This window comes from Colobus angolensis, unplaced genomic scaffold (genome assembly GCF_000951035.1).
Source record: "Colobus angolensis palliatus isolate OR3802 unplaced genomic scaffold, Cang.pa_1.0 Scaffold224, whole genome shotgun sequence".
In the NCBI taxonomy this organism is placed as follows: Eukaryota; Metazoa; Chordata; class Mammalia; order Primates; family Cercopithecidae; genus Colobus; species Colobus angolensis.
The window spans coordinates 1,689,702-1,713,088 of NW_012115422.1; the positions used below are offsets into that span (position 1 = coordinate 1,689,702).

The following is a 23,387-nucleotide window of genomic DNA, read 5'->3' on the forward strand; positions in this document are numbered from 1 at the left end:
CATACAGATACAATCACCGTGTGTACTTCTATGCAAAGGGGATACAGCACTGTGGTTAAGAATTTGAACTCTTGAATCAAACAATCTGGAGACTGAACACTGGGGCTCTGTCACTAACACTGCATTCTGTGCCTTCATTTTCCTTATTTGCAAAATGGGATTAATAATAATTTCTACTTCACAGATTACTTAAGGATACAGATAATTTACGTAAAAGATGTAAAATAGTCCCTAGCTCATAGTAAATGCTCAATGAAAATTACTCATTATTATGCATAGGTGACTGGTATTAATACATAAAATTCTTTATAGTAATACTTGATTACTAGGATGCATCTTGAGTTCCTCACTAAAACATAGTATCAGAGCAATGCTATAATTTAAAAGGAACTGAGAAAATACAGCTTTATTGTTTAAAAATCAAACACAAAGCCACTTCATCAGTAATGTTTAAATTCCACTGGTAGAAATGTGTTCCTTTACCTTTTTCTCCTGATGGCAAAAGTCCCCAAGAGAAGTAATACATTAAAATAGTTTTAGATACCCATATTTCATTGAGTTAATAAGAAATATTCCTGTGGATACAGTTTTATATATTGTTACAGAGATGACACAAAGAGAGTTAATTCTGAGGTAGAAAAGGGAAGAAAAAGCACTAAAGTCAAATTTGTCTGGCCCTGATAATGAAAAGTACATGTGTACCACCCCATGATATGTGTAAATCTCCACCCTCCTTAAAAGCGGCCAAAACATCATTTGTAAGAAAGAAGTGTTCTTCAAGAGCCAGGCACAGTGGCTCGCACCTGTAATCCCAGCACTTTGGGAGGCCAAGGTTGGGGGATCGTTTGAGCTCAAGAGACTAGCCTGGGCAACATAGCGAGACCCTGTCTCTAAAAAATGTAAAAAGAAAAAAAAAAGATTCTTCAAGTCCATTCCTCCATATTGGTAACCATAAGGTAAAAATTCAGTTCACATTTCTACTTTGATCAGTAATTCTCAAAACATTGGTATTTCCCTTTGTCAAGAAAATGCTCTGGAAAGTGCTGCCATCTATGAAAACCCAATTCTAAGAACTGAATGATAGTCAAGAAGAACATTAAAAGTTAATACAGAAAGTAAAATGTCGATTTTGACTCAAAGCACAAATACTGTAGTATCTGGTTATCAGCAATAAGCATTTGCCTGTTCAGTAAGCATACATTAAGATGAGCCACTATGAAAAAAGGGGAGACAATATTGTCATATGAGAATTGATCTGGGTTTCAAATTTGTTTCATCAGAGTTTCAAAGGGTACAGTATTTTCTTAACATTCAGTCACATAAGGTTATTTACTTTTCAGTTTCTTTCAAATCCTCCTAATTGTCTCAAAGGATAAAGCTCTGTTTCATAAAGAGGAACTTTTAGACAAATGCTTCCTGATTGGCTACCAGTGGTTACCAATGGTTAATCTACCTTTAAGATTCGCTTTTTTAAATTCCTGTTTTTTTTCTTTGAGACAGCGTCTCACTTTGTCATACAGGCTGGAGTGCAGTGGCACAAACACAACTCACCGCAGCCTCAACTTCCCGAGTTCAAGCAATCCTCATGCCTCAGAACCCAAGTAGCTGGGACTACAGGCACACACCACCACGTCCAGCTAATTTTTTTTTTTTTTTTTTTTTTTTGAGACAGAGTCTCGCTCTGTCACCCAGGCTGGAGTGCAGTGGCGCGATCTCAGCTCACTGCAAGCTCCACCTCCCAGGTTCACGCCATCCTCCTGCCTCAGCCTCCCGAGTAGCTGGGACTGCAGGCGACCACCACCACGCCTGGCTAATTTTTTGTATTTTTAGTAGAGACAGGGTTTCAGATGGTCTCGATCTCCTGACCTCGTGATCTGCCCGCCTCGGCCTCCCAAAGTGCTGGGATTACAGGTGTGAGCCACTGCGACCAGCCTAATTTTTGTATTTTTTATAGAGACAAGGTTTCACCCTCTTACCCAGGCTGGTTTCAAACTCCTGAGCTCAAGTGATCCTTCCACCATGGCTTCTTAAAATGCTGGGATTACAGGTGTGAGCCACTGTGACTGGTCAAGTCTTGGATATTTTATAACAAATATAACAAATTTGTTATCAAAACACCTATCAAAAAGATCATTAAAAAATTATGTAAAGTAATGAAGTCTAATTCAGGCCCTTCTCTCTGTTTAGAATTTTTGATAATTTGAATTGGAACTCAGCTGAATTTAAATCAGCACAATCATTAAATGATTCATCAAAAATGAATAGCTAAATTAAAGATTAGGGAATATATGATTAAAGTACTTAATATCTTCAATCACCTTAGAAGTGTCAATCGTATATACTTATTAATGAAATTCTCAGTCCCTACAGACAATAAATTGTTCATCAAGTCCAAAGATCACAATTGGTATCTTGAAGTCAAAATTGGCCTACATGTGTTTTGTTTGCTGTCTTTTAAATTTGAGTAGGTTTTTAACATCAAAAAGTTAAGAAACTTAAGGACAACAAAAGCAAAAGAGAATGCCAGCCTCTCTTGAAAACTCAGATCTAGAAATATGGAACCCAGAGTCTAACAAGACAATAAAAGATGCTAATTTTGAGCTACTCTCTATAGACAGGGTCTCCATGATCTACTGTCTCAGAGTCCTAATCTGGCTTGTTTGCCTCATTCATTACATGTAAGGTTCCTGGTTTAATTCGCACAACAAGTATTGAAAAGCGATAAAACCACATTTGTTTAAAAAGAGTCCACAACTTAGACTTCTTGCTAATTTTATTTCCCTATTGGTTTATAATTGTAAGACTTCAGAGTTACATTTTAACAAGATCAGTGGAACTAACAGTAAGAAGTACAAGATAGGCATGGGTAAAATAAGTTTCTTCTAGAATCAAATTGTGAAATGCTGTTCAGATTCCACCATGCCAAAGATAGAAAAACAAAACACACTAATATGTAGCAACTTTTGACATTAAATCTGGTTTACTTTTATAGATCTATTACAGAAGTGAACAATTAGAACTTCTTGAGCAGCTTTCAATGGGTGTACCACCTTACATGAATTGACATACCTAATTATTTTTAAAATTTCAGCCCATGTCTATTTCATTACCATTTTAAGAATTTTTTAATAACTAAATTTAAGTCACATCACAGAGATGCTGAAGCATTACAGTTTGTCGGTCCCAAAGAGTATTAGTAGAAAATATTGTCAATTATCAATTCTAAACTGTATACATATATCTGGCCTAAGATTGTCATGGCTCAAATATTAAGGAAACTGAACAATGCCTACTACCTCAGTTATTTAAAATTCCAGTCTCTATTGATGACATCAGGGTATTACAGGCCTGTCAGTCTTTACAATTTTTCCTACTAAAATGTAAAGACTCCTAAGAGATGAAGTCCTTAAGGTACAATTAATAAACATCTTACTGTAGATTATTTAGAGCTGGTTGTAAAAATTGTAAAACTGAGTGGTAGAGATAATATAAACAAAAAGTTCAACTTAATCACATTTTTTTCTAAGATCGGAATTTGACAAACACAATAACCATCTATATGATCACAAAAAGTCATCGTTAGAATGCATTTATTTATTTAATATGAATGAATAAATGAATGAGACAGGGTCTGGAGTTCAGAGTCCTGATCACAACTCACTGCAGCCTCCACACCCCTTGGGCCCAAGTAATCCTCCCACCTCCACCCTGGAAGCAGTTCCTCCCACCTCCACCTCCCAAGCCGCTGGGACCATAGGAGGGCAACACCATGCCCAGCTAATGGTTTTATTTCTCATTTTTTGGTAGAGATGGGATCCCCCTATATTGGCCAGGCTGGCCTCAAACTCCTGGGCTCAAGAAATCCTCCCACCTCAGTCTCCCCAGACTACTAGGATTACAGGCCTGGCTCACCATGCTTGGCTGCAATTTTTATGTTTCCTCATTTGTTAAAATTCGTACATACTCAAATCTTGGAAGATTAATATCATAATCTTATAAGAAAATTTCTAAAAAGGATTTTTCCACTTGCTTTTAATATAGTTTAATTATAAAATTTCCTTGAATCAGAAGTTTTTTTTCCTTTGAGAGTCAAAAGATAAAATATTTATTTTAATAATTTCCTACACATTTCTACTATTAAAATGATTCTGGGGAGTTCAGACACTGAAGTCATTAAGAGAAATGATAAAACTCAGTAACAGAATTATAGTCTTATTAAAGAAAGATTCAGCTGGGCACAGTGGCTCACACCTATAATCCCAACACATGGGCGGCCAAGGAGGCAGGATCACTTGAGGTCAGGAGCTGGAGACCTTCCTGGGCATCACAGTGAGACCTTGTAGTCTACAAAATAAAATTTTTAAAAATCAACCTGTGGTCACGGCTACTCAGGAGGTTGAAGTGGTAGGATCACTTGAGCCCAGGGGGTCAAGGCTGTAGCATGCCAAGATTGCACCACTGAACGACAGTCTGGGCGACAAAGTAATAGCCTATCTCTTTTTTTTTTTTAATGTCTTTTTTTTTTTTTTTTTTGAGATGGAGTTTTGCTCTTCGCTCTTGTTGCCCAGGCTGGAGTGCAATGGTGCGATCTTGGCTTGCTGCAATCTCTGCCTCTCAAGTACAAGGGATTCTCCTGTCTCAGCCTCCCAAGTAGCTCGGATTACAGGCATGCACCACCACACCCAGCTAATCTTTTGGTATTTAGTAGAGATGGGTTTCACCATGTTAGGCTGGTCACGAACTCCTGACCTCAGGTGATCTACTCGCCTCAGCCTCCCAAAGTGCTGGGATTACATAAATGCCATTTTTTAAAACAAATGATAGCTACTGCAAGACATGCAAGATATGTGAAGCTACAAAAAATACCAACTGCATATACTACATTTAGTAATTGATATTTTTCATGGAGGAAAAGATCACCACAAACTCAATAATAGTCTGAGGCTTCATAAATGTTCTTACATTAAAAATGTGCAGGGTGCAAGTCAGAGTCAGAAAATAAAGATAAACTGAAAACCAGAAAATGGAGAGAAGTTTTTTTTTGTTTTTTTGTTTTGTTGTTGTTGTTGTTGTTTTGAGATGGAGTCTCGCTCTGTAGCCCAGGCTGGAGTGCAGTGGCATGATCTTGGCTCACTGCAACCTCTGCCTCCCTGGTTCAAGCAATTCTCCTGCCTCAGCCTCCCAAGTAGTTGGGACTACAGGTGTGTGCCACCACAGCCAGCTAATTTTTGTATTTTTAGTAGAGATGGGTTTCACCATGTTGGCCAGGCTGGTCTCAAACTCCTGACCTCAGGCAATCCACCTGCCTCAGCCTCCCAAAGTGCTGGGATTACAGGCATGAGCCACAGCACCCAGGCAGAGAAGAATTTTAAATAGGCTTCCAGCCAATGAGATTACGAGATAAAATCTTTAGGAGGTAAAGAACATTAGTCATTTTTACACATTTGTATAACTATACTCCCAAGGGAAAAAGAAAAAGGCACAACCAGCATTGGGGCAAAGCATCTATGGCAATATTTTTAGAGATTGTTCATGTTTTAATTATAATTAGCCCAAAGTGGCAACCTATTAAAAACAAAATTATCTGTTCTGAGAACATAAGACCAATGAGAATCTGAATCGCTGTTCCTTCAGTCAGCAAATTTCAGCAACCTACAAACATCAAATTTATAATAAACCTCAACATTTACAAAGATGTTAATCTATAATTAAAGTACAGGCTTCTTAGGCTGCTAATTCAACTACAGAAATAAACAAGAACTTATAGTGCTTTTCCATAATAATGCATTCATAAATTTTAAAAAACTATTTTGATTATATTAGCCCTATTTCAACTCTTAAAATCTGAAATATCCTTTACTTGATGAAACAATATTCTCTGGAAAACAAGGAAAGGAAAACAAAGAACTAAAACCCTAGACGTTTAAAAAGAAATATTTATCCTAACGCAGTTTAAAAAGCAGCATGGAATCAAGTATCTCCCTTATATTTTGGTAAAGTAATTATTTAAAAGTTAGATCACCTTTTTTTTTTTTTGCCTCTTTTCACTTATTCTTTCTGTCAACATAGCCTCCTGAATTATTGTCATTTAAATATTCCTTTCTTCACATAAAGAAACAGGACCTGAAAATAATTAGACTGTTTGAATTCTCAGTGTCTCCTTGTATTAGCTTTATTAGCCACTCTTAACAAGTGGTCTCAAGTTTCACTACATGGAATTCATGCAAGCTCAGAGGGATGAAATGCATTCCAGACAGAAAACCATATACTGAACAGACTTTGTGGAAACACTTACTTAACCACAGTTACTTCTATGCTATTCCCAAACCTTGTTGTAAATTAATTTTTCAACAATGGATACAAAATGGAATTTCTATCTAATAATCCCATATTTTTATATTACTTATAAAGCACTATAACCCACAAAATTAAATTTATTTGTAGACTTACAGTAAGATTTCCAAACAGGAGGTCTATATTCATCTGTATCTGAAAGAAAAAACATCAAATTAACATTACCGAATACTTACATTTATTTGAGATCTATTTGTTCTAGGTATTGTGCTAGGCATGAAGGGGCATTCAAGGGTTTTTTTTAGCCTTGGTCCTTACTTAGTTGGAGAAATTTTACAAAGATGTTTAAAGAAAGTTATTGTATTTATTCAACTGTTTATTACATAAAACATCAAGGTTAACTTTTACTGCTGGTACTCATTTCTTACTATCACTGAAGTAATAAGTCAATAAAGGCTTTGTTTCTTTGGGCTTAATGATTATTTCACTGAAAGATCCCTAAAATTATTGAACTTTTCCTTTTCAGTCAAATTTACCAGATTAATAATTTTAATTACCCCAAAAGTTAAGTATTTCTATTATTTTCCCCCATTATATTTAGGGGATTCCAATGTACATGGTTTTACTAACTGAAGAGAGAACAGCAAGATTCAGATCTCAGTCCTCACACATCCTGGACAATCAAAACCAGGAAATGAGAAACACTTCAATGGAAGAGAGTGTATCTACGGAACGACAACGAACATGAGGTGAACATCTGCTCTTCAAGCCCATTTCCCCTCACGTTGCCTGAGTGCAGATGTAGGAGACAGTATAAATAGGAAGTGGAAAGAGATGAAAATACAAACACATGAGGGACGTGAAGTAATGACAGAGAGGAGAAGGAGCCAGTGTGGTCTGGCTTCTCATCAGTAAAGTATAGCTGGGGGCTAATTTTGCCAGCCAAAAGCTCTGCCTGAAAGACTATATAGCCAAGACTGCAGAAACATTTTTTGGTATAAAGATATGGCCAGCCACATCACCTGGCTCTGCTGGAAACCAACAAGAACCCATTAGGCAATCTGATCCTAAAATCTTCATCTTCAAGGAAGCAAAAAAATTCCTGGAAAGTTTATTGAGAAAACTAAACAAGTAGCTAAGGTAAAATGGTCATAGACGTAAGACATTCAGCCTCCAATTTGCAACCTTCAAACTGCAATATCACACTTGGTTTATAATGTGTTATCAAAAATCACACAAATACTTTGAGAAAAAGGGTTATAGAAAGACTACTAATAGTGGGCATAATAACGTAACATGGAAATTTTAAATCATGTGGAAATTGCTTGGGACCCCATAGGAGTGTTCAAATATGTCTGCTTCAAGAGAAAGAAATAATGAGCATCCAAACTGGTAAGGAGGAAGTCAACCTGTCGCTGTTTGCTGATGACACGATCGCACACCTAGAAAATCCTAAATACTCATCCAAAAAGCTCCTAGAACTGGTAAATGAATTCAGCAAAGTTTCCAAAGTTAACGTACATGAATCAGTAGCTCTGCTATACACCAACTGTGACCAAGCTGAGAATCAGGTCAAGAACTCGATCTCTTATACAAAAGCTGCAAAAACCAACCAAACAAACAAAACAAAAACAAAAACAAAACTTAGGAATACACATAACCAAGAAGGTGAAAGACCTCTGCAAGGAAAACTGCAAAACACTACTGAAAGAAATCATAGATGACACATACAAATGGAAACACATCCCATGCTCATGGATAGGTAGCATCAATATTGTGAAAATGACCATACTACCAAAAGTAATCTACAAATTCAATGCAACTCCCATCAAAATATCACCACCATTCTTCACAGAACTAGAAAACACAGTCCTAAAAATCATATGGAACCAAAAGAGAGCCTGCACAGCCATAGCAAGACTATGCAAAAAGAACAAATGTGGAGGCATTACATTACCCAGCTTCAAACTATACTATAAGGCCACAGTCAGCATAGTACTGGTATCAAAGTAGGAATATAGACCACTGAAACAGAATAGAGAATCCAGAAATAAAGCCAAATCCTTAGAGCCCACTGATCTTCAATAAAGCAAACAAAAACATTAAGTAGGGAAAGGATACCCTATTCAAAAATGGTGCTGGGATAATTGGCAAGCCACACATAGAAGAATGAAACTGGATCCTCATTTCTCACCCTATACAAAAACCAACTCAAGATGGATCAAATACTTAAATCTAAGACCTGAAACCATAAACATTCTAGAAGATAACATTGGAAAACCCCTTCTAGATATTGGCTTAGGCAAAGACTTCATGAAAGAACCCAAAAGCAAACAGAACAAAAGCAAAGATAAAGAGATGGAATTTAATTAAATGAAAAAGTTTCTTCATAGCAAAAGAAATAATCAGCACAGCAAACAGACAACCCACAGAATAGGAGAAATCTTCACAATCTATACATCCAGCAAAGGACTAATATCCAGAATCTACAAGGAACTCAAACAAATCAGCAAGAACAAAACAAGCAATCCTATCAAAAAGTGGGCTAAGGACACGAATAAACAATTTTTAAAAGATGATATGCAAACAACGTGAAAAAATGCTCAACATCACTAATTACCAGGGAAATGCAAATCAAAACCACAATATGGTATCACCTCACTCCTACAAGAATGGCCATAATCAAAAAATCAAAAAATAATAGATGGTGTGGATGTGGTGAAAGGGAACATTTTTACACTGTTGGTGGGAATGTAAGCTACTACAACCACTATGGAAAACCATGTGTAGATTCCTTAAAGAACTAAAGTAGATCTACCATTTGATCCAGTAATTCCACTCCTGGGTATCTCCCCAGAAGAAAAGAAGTCACTATATGAAAAAGACACTTGCACACTCATGTTTATAGCAGCACAATTCGCAATTGCAAAGATACGGAACCAGCCCAAATGCCCATCAGTCAACAAGTGGATAAAGAAAATGTGGTATATACATCTATCTACATATAGAGACAGACAGACATATACATACACACCATGGAATACTACTCAGCCATAAAAAAGAATGAAATAATGGCATTTGCAGCAACCTGGATGGAATTGGAGACCATTATTCTAAGTGAAGTAACTCAGGAATGGAAAACCAAACATCGTTATGTTCTCACTTATAGGAGGGAGTTAAGCCATGAGGATGCAAAGGCATAAGAATGATACAATGGACTTTGGGGAGTGAGAGGAAACGATGGGCGGGGAGAGGAATAAAAGACTACACATTGGTTATGGTGTACACTGCTCAGGTGATAGGTGCACCAAATTCTCAGAAATCACCACTGAAGAACTTATTCATGTAACCAAACACCACCCAAAAACCTATTGAAATAAATAAATTGAAAAACAAACGAAAAATAAAATAAAATGTGGTATGTACACACCATGGAATACTAAACAGCTATAAAAAAAGAATGAAATTATGACCTTTGCAAAAATATGGAGGTAGCTGGAGGCCATTATCCTAAACAAACTAACACAGGAACAGAAAACCAAATACCATATCTTCTCACTTATAAGTAGAGCTAAGTATTGAGCACATAAGGATATAAATACGACACAATGTCTATTATGGACTACCAGAAGGTGAGGAGAGGGGTGAGTTAAACTACCTATTAAGCACTATGCTCACTGCCGGGGTGACAGGAGCTGTACTCCAAACCTCAGCATCATGCAATATTCTCATGTAACAAATCTACACATGAACCCCCATATATAAATAAAAGCTGAAAAATTTAAAAAAAAAATTGCGGAAAACTTAAAGACAAAGAGGAAATCTTGAAAGAAGCAAGAAGAAAAATAACAACTTTTCCATTGAAGAATAATGGTAAGAGTTACAAGCAGACTTCTCATTAGAAACCATAAAAGCATTAAGAGGAGTAAAATATCCAAAATGTTGAAGAAAGAAAAAAATAACAACTCCAAATTTTATATCCACTAGAATTATCCTTCAAATGAGAAGGCAAGATAAAGACTTTCTCAGACAAACAACAAATGAGAGAACTCATCACAACATACCTGACAAAAAATAAATGTTAGAAGAAATTCTTCAAAAAGAGGGGGGAAAGGATGTAAGTCAGAAACTCAAATCTACATAAAGAAAGAAAGAGCATCAGAGAAGGAATAAATGATAAAATGAAAAAACAAAACATACACACAAATATATCTGCTTGAAGAATGAATAATAGGCTGGGTACGGTGGCTCACACCTGTAATCTCAGAACTTTGTGAGGCCAAGGTGGGCTGGTCACCTGAGGTAAGGAGCTCGAGACCAGTCTGGCCAACATGATGAAACCCCATCTCTACTAAAAATACAAACATTACAAACATTATTAGGTGGTGGGTACCTGTACCCCAGCTACTCAGGAGGCTGAGGCAGGGAGAACTGCTTGAACCCAGGGGACAGAGGCTGCAGTGAACCGAGATCACACCACTGCTCTCCAGCCTGGGTGACAGAGCAAGACTCCATCTCAAAAAAAAAAAAAGGAATAACAGATTACATGAATAAATGAATAAAATGAATAATGAAAGAAATAATGCAGCAAATACAGTCATTTCTCATTATTCACAGTAATTATATATTATGAAGTTACCTCAACCACTGAATTTAGCAGCATATACTGAACCACTGCTCCTAGGGGCAACACAGTGTTAGGTTCCTGTGTGCCTCTGGTCACAACATTTTCATCAACCATTAAATACATAAACTTGTGTTGTATGTGTATCTCTTTAAAGATACCTTATTTAGTATATACCGTTGATTCATTAACACTGAACTCACATCAACAGTACTGTAACCATGCCTGTATGAAGCTTATCTAACATATGCATATTCTCCAAAAGATATATCACAGCCTTCTAACTCTTAGGAACACTGTCTAGACAGCACTTCAGCACGAGGCTTGGGGACCATTTTAAATGGCAAAATCACTAACAACAACAACAGAAACCCCACAAAAATGCAAAAAGGTGTGCCCCTGAAAAGACCATGAAAAGAGGACTTGTTTACAGCATGAGAGCTGAAACAAGGCGAAGCACTACCTTGCTTGGCCACAGCCAGGAACAGGCAGGTCATATGACTCAAAGTTTTTACTGCTCTGTGATTATTTGCAAGTGATCACAAAAATACCACAATGATTTATTTTAGGGTTACAAATAAATGTTAGAAAGGGGGCAAACTTGCAACTACGGAATCCATGAATAATAAATAAATAATAAGCAATTATTTAGGAAAACAGCTTGCTCAGGTGAACTTACCCAGTGATGATAAAAAGTTAGAATGAAACACAACCTTAATGCAATGATAGACACATACATCTTTCTTGTGCTAGAGGGTGTGTGCATGTGTGTGTGTGTGGGGGGGGTGTTAATTATATTGAAGTTTGTCTTAATAAGTAAACCATAATTAATTCAATTGTAGTTTTAATACCAGAAAAAATTTGCTGGTAAGTATTCAAGTCATGTTATTATTTCCTTGATATTTTGCTGTTATTATTCAATCCTAAGGAGTATGACGTGTAGTGAGTTTCCAGATTATAACAGGACACCCATACTCTATGTGTGTCTCCACTTCCTTGTGGGGCTCCAAACCATAAGAGATAGTGACCAGGCACCTCCTGGTCCACTATGGGGGACTAGGAAGGGAGGAGACACTCAACCAGACTGGGACCCTATGTAGTAAATAATTTAATCTTGTCTCAGAAGAGGTCTAGACTTTACCTTCAACTCCTGGAGATAATTTTTGTTTGCCTGGGGCTAGCCAGAGAGTAACTTGGGGCTTTGGGTCACTGGTATCAGTTAAGGAACCACATGGACAATCAGCCATGCTTATGCAATAAAGCCCCAGTGAAAGTTCTGAACACCGAGGCCGGGAGAGCTTCTCTGGTAGGAAATATCCCATGTGGATCATCACACATAAATGCAAGAAGGAGCCAGGGACATAACTGCAATCCCGGCTACTCTGGAGGCTGAGGCAGGAGGACTGCTTGAGCCCAGGAGTTTAAGACCAGCCTGGGCACCAAGGAAGGAACGAAAGGGAAGGAAGGGAGGAAGTAAGGAAGGAAGGACAGGAGGAGAGAAGGAAGGGAGGGAAGGAGGGAGGACATGTGTCCTGACTCCAAAGAGAGAGGGCAATGGAAGCTCTGCGTTTTGCATTTCTCCTGGACCCTGTCCTATGCACATCTTCCCCTGGCTGATTTTAATATGTATCCTTTCCCGGCAATAACCATGACTGTAAGTAATGTTTAGTGAGTTCCGTCGAGTCCTTCTAGTGAATTTTAGTCCGTAAAAGGTGGTTGGGGAACTACCCCCACCCAATTTACAGTTGGTGTCAAAAGTGAGGGAAGTCTTGGAGACTTTGTAGTTGGCCCTAACGCCTCACAGACCTTATGCAAAGCTGCACCTATGAGCGGTGAAGGCCTCCCGGAGACCATTCTGACTTTGGAGAAGGTGAGAGAGAAAGGCTAATTCTCACAGTCCTTACTCTGAGAACTGTGTACTTAGTGCTAGGTGGGGCTTTCTTAGGGAACATCAACCTTTACTTGCTCTGTGACTTTTGAAAATTTACTACCTCTCTGCATCTTAATCTATTTATTTATAAAATGGAATAACAACATCATCTGAAATGGGAATAGTAACAACATAGGTTTGTTGTTGAGAATTAAATTAGGTATCATCTATAAAGCACCTTGTACTTAGGAGACCCTTCAGTAAATGAGTACCCTCTCCTGCCTTCACCAAAAGTGATTCTGAAAACACAATATTACCATATTAGCCTCAAGCCACTGTTAATGATTTCAGCCCTTCTTACTATTTTGGTTTTCCATGTACACCTGCTCTGTTATAAAAGACAGTATTCAAGATGCTACAGATCACAATCATGGCCAAACAAATTTAGTATTTGTTAAAAAAAAAAAAAAGAAATATTAGCGGAAAAGTTTGAGTTTCTTTTAATATTAAAACAATTCTAATTAATGACATTTAAGAGCACTGTTTAGTTTAGGTTTTAAATATATTTTCCTATTTTTTGCTGGTGGAAGTGCAAACTGGCAGTCTCTTTGGAGAGCAATTAGCTATATATACCATAAGCTTAACTGTGTAACAGGTATCTGTTATGGCAGAGATTAGATGAGATGTTCTTTGAAGGAGAACACTTAAAAATTATTTCAGCCTTTCTTATGTTTATGTGTAGAGACCTTGGATCACTGGTGTGGATCCTTTTGCTAAGAGAAAAGTGGCTTGAATGTTCCTTTAGTTGACCAGTGGGTAGGTGCCACTGTCCTTAGGACTCAGAGGAGGAGGGGACACTGGGAGGGGAAAGTTGAATGGCTTAGGAAAAAGTGCCTCAATCTCTTGATATGCAGAATTAGTTGCTAAAGGCAGGAGGACCAATTTTCCAGGACCCTAAATCTTCCTGGAAAGGAAGAAACATTACCCCAATCTTTGATTCCTGAGATTCAAAATTAAAGAGTCACAGAAGACACTCCTAGCTCAAGCCAAGTCCCACTGGCAAGAAGAGGCAGAGACATTCCTGAAATAAAAAGGCCTTGAAGAAGGAATAACTGAAACTGGTGATCTAAGGTCACACAAAAAGCTTCTGTGCTTATCAGGGAGGACAGATTCTGGCACAGCCTAAGGTGGATGCTGGAAGTGTCTCTGACCTCAGCCTCCCTGGTACACTAAATCCTTGAGTAAAAGAAAATGAACTTTTAAAAAAACTGCAATCTTGACCTTCAACTGGGGTGACGGCTGTGACCTGGGCCATGGTCTAACTAGAAACAGGATCCTAGTGGCAGTTCAAGCAACTATTGTTCAACAATGTGGGGCTGGTCTTAAATGCTGATAGAAAATGATGATGGAAAGGAAGAGCAATAGTGTAGTCAGTTCTCCTTCTGGCATTTGGAGGCAGATGAGACAACTCTTAGACTGGGAAAGCCTCCTGGGGCTCAAATTTGGAGGTGGAGACTGTCTAAAAAAGAAGATACTAAATTTCCTGCTGATTAATAGAAAAAAACAAGAGAGTACATTTGGCCCCTGAATTTATGTAACACGTCATGCCAGTTCCTTCTGCATACCTTTTGACCCAGCAGTTCTATTTTTAGAAATTCATTGTAAACAATTAATTAAGGATGTCAGAAAAATATTAATACAGAAGAATATCACCACAATATTACTTTTAAAGACTAAAATACTGTACTCAACCTAAACATCCAACAACTGAAAACCGGCTTAATCAATTATGATTAAGTATGATTAAGTATTCCAGTTTGAAGATACTTGGACTACATGAAAAGGACTTTACCTTTTAATCTATTAGAAAGTCTGTTCTCTGTTATCTTAAATATTTTAAAACTTATAAATCAGTGGCTGTCGATCTTTTGGGTCTCAGAAATCTGGATTCTAACGAGTTTTTAATATTTATTGATATTAGCCACATTGGAAATTAAAATACAACTGGGGCCGGGCGAGGTGGCTCATGCCTATAATCCTAGCACTTTAGGAGGCCAAGGTGGATCACAAGGTCAGGGGTTCGAGACCAACCTGGCCAATATGGTGAAACCCTGTCTCTACTAAAAATAGAAAAATCAGCCTGGTGTGGTGGTGCGTGCCTGTAGTCCCAGCTACTTGGGAGGCTGGGGTAGGAGAATCACTTGAACCCAGGAGGCAGAGGTTGCAGTGAGCTGAGATCGTGCCACTGCACTCTGGCCTAAGTGACACAGCGTGACTTCGTCTCAAAAAAAATAAAAATAAAAACAAAAACACAGCTGGGCACAGTGGCTCATGCCTGTAATGTCAGCACTTTGGGAGGCTGAGGCAGGAGGATCACTTGAGTACAGGAGTTCGAGACCAGCCTGGGCAACAAGTGAGACCTTGTCTCTATAAAAAAGACAAAAAGAAAAAAAAAAATTAGGTGGCACATGACTGTAGTCCCAGCTACGTGGGAAACTGGGGTGGAAGGATCATTTCAACCCAGGCACTGGAGGCTGCAGTGAGCTGTGTTTGTGCCACTGCACACTAGTCTGGGTGACAGTGATGGAGGGAGGGAAGGAAGGGAGGAAGGGAAAGGAGGGAGGAAGTGAGGGAGGGAGGGAAGGAAGGGAGGGAAGGAAGAGAGGGAAGGAAGGGAGGCAGGCAGGCAGAAACTTGAATCGTATTTTTTGTTAATTCATTTAAAAATAATAAGCCTATTACATCTTAACATTTTTATGAAAAATAACTATATTTTTCAGAACAAAAAATGGTTTTACATTCTGCAAATCTCTTTAATATCTAGCTTAATATAAGTCAGCTGGATTCTCATATCTACATCTGTTGTTATACCACATGCCACGTAGCTTCTAGAAGATTCAATTAGATACTTGCAACAGAATGAGAGTGATGAAAATAATGTCTCAGTATTATTACAAAAATAGTCTTGACTTTGTAAAAACTCCCTCAGGAGTCCCTGGACCATGCTTTGAGAATGAATATTTTAAACCATAATTTCCTTGGCATATCTAAGATATGGGACAAAGTGGACGTAGTAAACATTTCATCTAAGGCCAGGCACGGTGGTTCACCAATCCCAGCACTTTGGGAGGCCGAGACAGACGGATCACAAGGTCAGGAGTTCGAGACCAGACTGACCAACATGGTGAAACCCCGTCTCTACTAAAAATACGAAAATTAGCCGGGCATAGTAGCGCGCGCTTATAATCCCAGCTACTCAGGAGGCTGAGACAGGAGAATTGCTTGAACCTGGGAGGCAGAGGTTGCAGTGAGCCAAGATCAAGCCACTGCATTCCAGCCTGGGCAAAAGACAGAGACTCCGTCTCAAAAACAAACAAAGAAAAATATTTCATCTAATAGAAGAAATACAAAAATTAGGAAGAGAAAAGAGAGAAAATCATGTGTTCTTTTGCCAGAGAACAGCAGCTTGTTCGAAGTTATCCAGGGCTAATACTCCAAAAATGTTTGTGATTGCCTTCAGCTGAAGGTCTCAAGAGCTCACAACACCTCTTTTTGATTCTGTTACAAAATCCGCCCAGACCCATCATACGAACGTGTCAAACCCCAGTAGAATATGACTGAGAATGAGAAGCAGATAACTTATGACTCAGGAACAGCTGCTTAAAATATCTTTATCATGGTATGGCTGGGCACAGTGGCTCATGCCTGTAATCCCAGCACTTTGGGAGGCCCAGGGGGGCAGATCACCTGAAGTCAGGAGTTCGAGACCAGCCTAGCCAACAGGGTGAAACCCTGTCTCTACTAAAAATACAAAAATTAGCCAGGCATGGTGGGATGCGCCTGTAATCCCAGCAACTCAGGAGGCTGAGGCAGGAGAACTGCTTGAACCAGGGAGGCAGAGGTTGCAGTAAGCCAAGATTGTGCCACTGCACTCCAGCCTGGGCAACAGAGTGAGACTCTGTCTCAAAAAATAATAATTATTATTATATACTTATATCCTTATCATGATATATATGACTATTTAAATTAAGTATATACCCATAAAATCTATTAAAAGGTTTTCTCCATTGCTATGAAGTGTCAGTAATACTTTTCATACCTAATATAAAAGATAATTTTATAAAAATATCAGTCATGCTGGCATACAGAAATGTTAAAACAATCAGAAAGTGTCACTCATTCAGTAATTACACATGAAACACCTTCTATGGGTGAGGGTGTCAGTTATGAGGTGGGTCCAGATACAGCTTGTGCTTTCAATGGCAGTAACAAAAATATGATGGATATTATTTACAAACAAGGTAATAAAGTAAGAGCAATAGTTTTACAAACCATTGTCTTGTCTGAATGCCTGGCAAGAATAGGTCTACAGTATTTGCTGAATTGATGAATGAATGGAAGGAAAGAAGGAATCACTTTTGCCCAGAGTGTCAAGAAACACATACCAGAAGAGGTATTATCTGACAAGGCCCTTAAAAGATAGATGGTTTTTAAAATAAAGGGGCTGAGAAAAGGCAGAAGGACACTAAACAGAGGAGAATGCATGAATAAGAGGGCAGAAACAAGAAAGTTCAGTATATGTTTGAGGAACTGCAAACAATGCAGAGTGGCTGAAATAAAGATATACTGAAGAAAGTTTGTGACTTAGGCCCTGGAGGGAACCTGGGCTGAGTTGTCAGGGGGCATCCATAAATAACGCCCTGTGAGGTTTTTTTCTGCTTTGTATGTTCTTCCAATTAAATACTCAGTCATTTGAGGACAGAAGAATGCTATAGTCAGGTCCAGCTCACTTCTCAAGAGCTGGAGAAAGCAAGCCAGGCAGCAGGAAAGCCAAAGGCAGAAGACAACAAGCACAACTCATGGAGCAGACTCACAAGAGCACAAAGTAATGAACTGAAAATCGCAGGTGGCAGCAAGGCCTGGGAAAGGGGAGAGACAGCTTCATGTCTAAGCTAGGTTCTGTGTGAGACATTCTCCTCGAGACTTGATGTAAAAACATAAACAAATTCATGAAAATGAAAGAAAAAGATGAGATCAAAATAAGCCTAAGTTAATTCGTATGTACAGTACAACCACGTCAGTGAATTTTTTCATTTTTTTATAAATGAAAGAAAAGATATTCCTGTGCATATGTATGTGCATGTGTACATAGGGGGAAGAGAGAGGATGAAAGAACTAGAAAGACACACACTAGAAGGGTAACAGTAGTCATCTCTAGATCAGCCTTTCCCCTCGTCTAAAGCAAGCCTGGATAATGTTTCAAGAGACTGTTTTCCTAGTTCTCCCAAGTAGGGGAGATAACAAACTCTTTGTGGAAGCACGGGAGAGAGGTCACCTTACTACATGTAATGGATGCCCTGTGGTCTTGGGGTGTGATTCTCTCCCAGAACCAGGAGGAGAAAGGCCTCTCTAGTATACAACGAATATATTACATTTGTGCTGAGAGAACTATTAAAAACAAAAAAGTGCAAGTAAACTATCTATAAGATGAAGAAAACACGGAAACTGAATCAGACAGAGAAAAGTCCTCTTTAACAAACTCCACAGGAGGCTCTAACTGTTTTAGGTGGGTCCTTGAACTGCATGTACTACCAGAGAAATCTCAGTCTGAGAGGCTTAGAAATCAACTATAGCTTTGTGGCAAACTTATGCATAATAAAGCACCATATTCTTCTAAAGTCTTTGAATTCCCCCTCAGAATCCCTGTGGAGGTCTTCATTTTACCTGTTCTGCCAGTTCTAATTGAATTCACTGAATGTCAAGCATTCGTTATAGGAAATGAAAAACAGTTTCTTAATTAAATTTTCTTTCATTTTTGGTTAACTGCTAGAATTGCAAGTCAAGAAAACTTTACGTAAACATATTTTCACATATTCTATCATGTTTATGAAAAGTGATTCCAATTTTTCTTGCTTTTTTAAGCTCAAACTTAAATTTTAAGCAAGACTTAGTGTTAAACTCATTGTTGCCATAATCGTTTGTGCTGCTTTTTCTCTAAATATTAGTATTGTCAGAACATTCATTTTTCTTTAAATAACAAAACTTTCAGGATATTTATCTGTGCCTTTAGGCAATGATTTTAAAAATCCCTAGTTAAATCCATCTTTGATATAATTTATAACATTATGGTTATTTAGGAGATACTCAGAAGTATTCATTTACTGACTGATAGGATTAAATTTACTTATAAATACTTTAATGTGCTGATTTTTTGGATTAACTTATAACATTTTATGACTGAATACATCTTCACGTTCTCTCCAATTAGATCCTATTTACATCCACTACATCTATAGAAGTTGTTAAAAATGACCTCTGAAAACAAAAATTATTTCTTTCTTTTTATTATATATTCTTTTTGTATCATTATATAATCTGTATCTTATGCATTCTTTGGTTTAGAATAATATTCCTCTGGTGAAGTTTAAACCTGCTTAACGTTTTACTTTTAAAGTTAAACAGTTCATTCTGGAACAGACTAGAATGTTAAATTTAAGCTGTTTATTGTTTTAGGGTCAAGCCAAAGGCTGTTACAACTTTTAAACAATATAATGAATTCTCAAAAAGGCCTGTATTGCATTTTAAATGAGGTTTAGACAAATGACCTATAAACATTCAAAAATTGTGATTTAGGTTTTAAAGCATATTAGTTTCAGATTGCCTTTGGTTTGAAAATTAACAATTTTGAATTGTATAACCAGAATGACATTTATTAGCAAGAAAAAAGACCATTTCTTTCCTTCAAATGACGAGTCGCCTTTCAACCAACTGGTGAGATTTCCTGTACTGCTTTAATCCAAAAATGTAAGGCAATAATAATTAATCCCCACCTGCTGCTGTTCTGTTTCTGTTCAATATTTAGACACACCAAAATAATGACAAGCTTAAATTGTTATTTTACTATAAAGTGATTTTTAAAAGAACAAGGGCATAAACAGTAAATACCAAACAAGTACTATAGTTAATATGTGAAAGAGTCACAAAGAAAACATCCAAGCTCTTTAATAAAAGAAGTTTCTTGGAAAACAAAAATTCACAGTGAAAATGAAAAGGCTCCTAATAACATACACGATTCTAAATTAATGAGAAACAAAAAAGAGCCTTGCTAGGTTTCTAGGTATCTCACATCCTGACTAAACTTCTTTCCTAGAAGATGCTTCAAAATGTGGAAAGAAGGCATTATAAGTAAGATAATTAAAATTCACCCTGCAAAGTCATGGCCAAATTAGGTCAGTTAAATTCACCCTTAGAAGCAACAAAGTCATTTAAAACTGTTCCAAGTTGAAAACTGATGTGTCATGATTCAACTCTGATGGAAATAAACTATTTTTAAAACCAAAGACAATTATTTTTAATTCTTCAGAGAATAGTGACCCAGAACTGTTAATACTAAGAAGAAGAAAAAAAAAAAACTTCTGTGCAACTACAGTGCTCACATGTAACTTCATCAAAGATCCCCCAGAAACAAATATTTTGCAAGTGCAGTGCTCAATTCCTCACCATGGACCCACAGCCTGGGCAAACAAAGCCTCCTAAATGAAATGTGAAGCAAACTTGGAAACATCTCCTATTTAGAGCTTGGTCTTCAATAAAAGACCTAAGCAGTTTCCTCTAACCAGCTTGGCAGACCTAGCAAACAGATGACACAAAGTCCTTCTGCTTACTCAAATCTTTCACTATACTCTTGAAAACGAAAAGCTATACACAGGAAATGGGTCGCTTAACTCAATCCAAAGGTAAAGAGTGTCACTCTCCAACCTACTAATTAGTCTTCTGGACAAGTCAAATCTGAGGTGAGAAGAAGGGAACTTCTGATAATGTTTCTCCTAACATGTTGGCATAATTACAGAAAGTCCTCAGACAGGCCTGTTTACGTACAGGTTTTCCAAAAGGGAACTCCAAGATGACGTTTAATTCCTGTCAATCCTCTCAATGACATCTCAACATTCCCAACTGGCTCCCATTTGGATTTTGCTGGGTACATTTCAAAAACTTACCTTTAATAATATAATACATTTCCTGAAACCCTCTGCCCCAGAAAATAGAATATGCAAAACTCAACAACGACAATAAAGTAGATCCTTCTACTTCTCTGCATCTCACATCTAAAACTAAAATGCAGCTGGGTACAGGGACTCACACCTGTAATCCCAGCACTTTGGGAAGGTGAGGCGGGGGATCACTCGAGCTCAGGAGTTCAAGACCAGCCTGGGCAATGTGGCAAAACCCTGTCTCTACAAATAATACAAAAATTAATCAGGTGTAGTGGCATGCATCTGTAAGTCCCAGCTACTGGGGTAGGGAGCAGGAGTGGCATGCAGGGAGGATTGCTTGAGCTAGGAGGGTCGAGACTACAGTGAGCCAAGATGACATCATTGCACTCTAGCCTGGGCAACAGAGTGAGATCCTGTCTCAAAAATTAAATTAAATTAAATTAAAATGCAATATGTTTATGAAGTCTTTATAATTCATCCTTAAAAGAATATACTATATGTTATATATGTTTCACTACAATAAAATAATATATGCTTGATGAACACTTTTTCCAATGTTCATGTTCCAATGTTTCAATTTTTTCCAATTCAACAACTTAGACTTTTAACCATTTATAACACTTGAAGTTCCAGATACTAAAAAATGTAACCATATGAACATTCTTTGCAGAATTTTTACTTTTTATAAGTACAAGTTCTGGAAAATAATTAACTATAATTTTAGTGGAGATTTTCCTTGTCAGTTATCTTTCCAACTATAATTCAGTGGTCTCAGATAACCCTCACCTCCTTCAGCAGACCCAGTATACAACCTCCTCAACCTTTTCTTAAAAGAAAAATTGCAAACGACGTTTTTCTCCTTGCTATTATTCATTCTTTGGCACAAATTATTCCTAACTCATGCTTTCCCTATACTCCAACATAGTTTTGTAGCACTGACCTACTTGGATTCTTGCCCTAGGAACAGGAATCGATCATCATATTCCCTAGCCTGGGAGTATTTAAAGTAGTGCGTTTATTAGAATGTGCATTATTCTGCAATGCGGATTCATAGGATTTTCCAATGATGAGAGTCAATATGTCATTTTGCCAGCAGGCATTAAAACAGCAACCCTTCAAAGTCTTCCTTACATCCATGTTTTCAAGCTTTATCAAAAGGACAGCTGCTCAGAAAGTAAGATAAACTAACACTTAAATGAAACTACTGGGAAAAGAGAGATAAGGCCTATTACTAATACTCACATCACAGGTAAATGAGATGGGAAAAGATCACAACATTTCTCATCTTATTTTGATCATTTCCAAATGCATTTCTTTTAAACTGGATACCTCTGGGAAAACCACTCAGTCACTAAGGAAAAAAAAAGTGGATTCTGAGGAACACAGAGAGGTTTGCCTTAGATTATAAACTGTAGAGCCAAATGTGGAATAAGGCAGCTCACAGCTGTAAGGAAGAAAGCAAAGTCAGACATGGAAGTAATACTGTGGCAACCACAAATGAGCAGAGTTGGATAATTCTAAAGCACGTTAACTATCCTAAAGTATAGTAAAATGCTTGGCATCTTTTAATTAACTACGCTTTTATGGAATACACAACAGAATAAGTTGCCAAGGGGCAAAAACTCTTTATAAATGAGAACCTGTGTTTCAAATTGATAGGTAATTGTTTTTCTTCCTGAGAGCAGAACCAGAACATGAAAGACTGTAATGTTTCTTGCTGACACTTGCATACAACAAGGCCCAAAATGAACGTGTAATGGACTGGTTGTCTTAAAGAAGTTCCAGCAGCGTAGGGATATGAGCAACTAACAAGTATAATACCAACAAAGGTCCGTATTTTCTCAATTATAAAATCCAAATGCCTTAAAAAGTGAAAGTATTTTTATAACGCATTTAGCAGCAAAGCCTGGTCTGACCTGAACGTCAAAGTATTTTAATAACTCTTTATAACTCATTTGGTGCCAAAAACCTCACCTGATCAATGTGAGAATATTTAGCCTTTATTTATCCCATTGAGTGTGACTATTCATTTATTTCATTGCAGAAATACTAATGTGTGATTACAGAGTAACGCCTCAGACACTGTTGCCAGTGTTATAAAATATACTATATATATGTGAAATGTACTACCTTTCTGAAGTCTGAAAAATCCTGCATTCCAGCACAAATCTGGTCCCAAGGGTTCTGGATAAGGGATTACAGGCCTGCTACTGTTATTAATATTTATAGCTGATCATGTTAAAACATAAGTCAGAACATGTCACTCTTCTGCTGCATTCTCTCCAATGACTTCCTGTGTCACTCAGAATAAAAGCCAAACTCTTTACAACTGCCTACAAAGACTGCTATTTAAAGAGGACCACAACAGTGCCATCGTCTTGTAACTTGGAAATGTAGAAGTGCAGAATCCAACTCCCAACTACAAATCAGAATCTGCATTTTCACAAGACCAAGTGATGTGTGTGCACACCAATTTTTCAGAAACACTGACCTACAAGACCCTAGGTGATCTGTCCCGACTAAGCCCCAAAGTTCATCTGCTTCACTTCCTCTCACTCACTCTTCTCCAGGCTCTTTATTCCTCTGCCATTCATCAGACATACAA

The 23,387-nt window shown here is 37.7% G+C and overlaps 1 protein-coding gene across 2 annotated transcripts in view; it reads right to left on the reverse strand.

The window, feature by feature from the left end:
- The window catches only part of CHN1 (chimerin 1), a 202,453-nt gene that overhangs the window by 143,685 nt on the left and 35,381 nt on the right, over positions 1 to 23,387 (reverse strand). For both annotated transcript variants that reach the window (XM_011943992.1, XM_011943993.1), the window contains exon 3: positions 6,451 to 6,489. In XM_011943992.1, coding sequence (XP_011799382.1) covers positions 6,451 to 6,489 — 39 coding nt within the window. The remainder of the gene's footprint in view (positions 1 to 6,450; positions 6,490 to 23,387) is intronic.